General features: G+C 35.1%; 1 protein-coding gene across 1 annotated transcript; it reads left to right on the top strand.

Annotated features, from left to right (window-relative positions):
- Positions 1-573: 573 nt before the first annotated feature.
- LOC137708091 (F-box/kelch-repeat protein At3g06240-like) lies at positions 574-1,788 on the top strand. Its single transcript, XM_068447082.1, has one exon. The coding sequence runs from the start codon at positions 574-576 to the stop codon at positions 1,786-1,788; it is 1,215 nt and encodes a 404-aa protein (XP_068303183.1).
- The last annotated feature ends 452 nt before the right edge of the window (positions 1,789-2,240 follow it).

The following is a 2,240-nucleotide window of genomic DNA, read 5'->3' as shown; positions in this document are numbered from 1 at the left end:
GTTTGTCATGTACAGAAATAAGATCGAATTATACAACAGATTCTTTAAAATATGCATGAAAAGTCTATGCGTATTCTGCGTAAAGTAAGGGTCCTTTCTGTAACGTTTTACAAAACAATTTTGGAATTACAATTTTGTAAACGCAACGAATGCTTTTAATATTTAATCTCAAAAATGGTTTTTGAGAAAGAAAACATTAAAAATCCGTCCATTACCAATATCTAAGAGGAGAAATTAGGTTTTCATCCCTCATTTTTTTAATTTCATCAATTTAATATGGAGTTAAACAGTAAAAATTAGAATGGTTAGTTTTATATCAAATAAAAAAAAAAATTTAAAATAGTAAAATTTGAACGTATGATTCCCCATAAAACTCGAAACTGACCGGGTTCTTTTGATAGCTATATATGTGTGGTTGTGGAACTCAGTATTGTTGAATTTTTGCATCTTATGTGGTAGTATGCTTAGTAATTGAATCTCGATCTACTAGGCCTTAGGGACTTGGAGTTTGATTTAGTTTGGCTCTCAAACTGGTGGTGTTCTTTTCTGTGCATATATACATGTGAAGAATTCATGTTGAACAAAACTGCCGAAATGTCCCAGGTGCATGACAGTGAAACTCCTGAAGATAGGGTGGTCGAAATCCTGTCTAGGTTGCCGCCCAAGTCTCTGATGCGATTCAAATGCATACGCAAGTCTTGGTGCACTCTCATCAATGGTCAAAGTTTTGTGGCCAAATACCTCAGCAATTCCGTGGACAACAAACTCCCATCCTCCACTTGTATCCTTCTCAACCGTACTCAGATGCACGTTTTCCCGGACCAGAGTTGGAAATATGAAACTTTATGGTCCATGATGAATCTTTCCAATTATAGTGATGAGCACAACCTTCATTATGATTTTACGGACCTAAATATACCGTTTCCAACGGAAGACCATCATCCTGTGCAAATTCACAGTTATTGCAATGGTATTGTATGTGTAATAACAGGGAAAAGTATTCGTATTTTATGCAATCCTGCAACACGGGAATTCAGGCAACTTCCTGCTTCATGCCTTCTTCTACCTTCCCCTCCAGAGGGAAAATTCCAATTGGAGACGATCTTCGAAGGATTAGGATTCGGCTATGATTACAAAGCTAAAGAATACAAGGTTGTGCAAATTATAGAAAATTGTGAGTATTCAGATGATGAGCGAAGATATTATCATCGTATTGCTCTTCCTCACACGGCTGAAGTATACACCACGACTGCTAACTCTTGGAAAGAGATTAAGATTGAGATATCAAGTAAAACCTATCAGTGTTATGGTTCAGAATACTTGAAGGGATTTTGTTATTGGCTTGCCAACGATGGCGAGGAATACATACTTTCATTTGATTTAGGTGACGAAATATTTCATATAATACAATTGCCTTCTAGGAGAGAATCGGGTTTTAAATTTTATAATATTTTTCTGTGTAATGATTCCATTGCTTCGTTTTGCTGTTGTTATGATCCAAAGAATGAGGATTCTACATTATGTGAAATATGGGTAATGGATGATTATGACGGAGTTAAGAGTTCATGGACAAAACTCCTAACCGTTGGGCCCTTAAAGGGCATTAATGAGAATCCATTGGCATTTTGGAAAAGTGACGCGCTTCTTATGGTTTCCTGCAATGGAAGAGTCACCTCTTATAATTCTAGTACCAAAAATCTCAGCTATCTTAATATTCCTCCTATTCTCAATGAGGTTAGAGATTTCCAAGCGGTTGTTTATGTGGAAAATATTGTTTCAGTCAAATGAGTTGAGCGTAAATGAAGTTCCATTTTCTCCTATATATTTGTATGCATGTTGTAAGATGCATCGGTGGAACATTGTTTTGTTGAGATTATATCCACAGATGTAGTACTCATAGCCTAGCGCTGTTCAAAATTTCATTTTGTGTTACATTTAACTTTCATATATGAATTTTTACTGTACCCTTCCCCATGCAGTTTTATTTTATTTTATTGCATTTTTTCTTGGTCCCTTAATCTCATTTCATGTACATAATAAAGTTTTATTTTTATTAATTTCCACAACTCATATTTTTCTATGGTCCAGTGGCATTCATATTTACTTGTAAGTGAGAGGTCTTAGGTTCGATTCTTGCCAAAGGTGAATTTGAATCACATTATTAGTAGCTCATTGTGAGGCTTAGCCTGTTCCCCTACCCCTTAATATAAATAATATCATTTGTTAAAAAAAAATCATTA

Source organism: Pyrus communis, chromosome 11 (assembly GCF_963583255.1).
Source record: "Pyrus communis chromosome 11, drPyrComm1.1, whole genome shotgun sequence".
Taxonomy (NCBI): domain Eukaryota; kingdom Viridiplantae; phylum Streptophyta; class Magnoliopsida; order Rosales; family Rosaceae; genus Pyrus; species Pyrus communis.
Note: the sequence above shows the minus strand (reverse complement) of the source record. Positions and strands in the feature narration are given on the sequence as shown.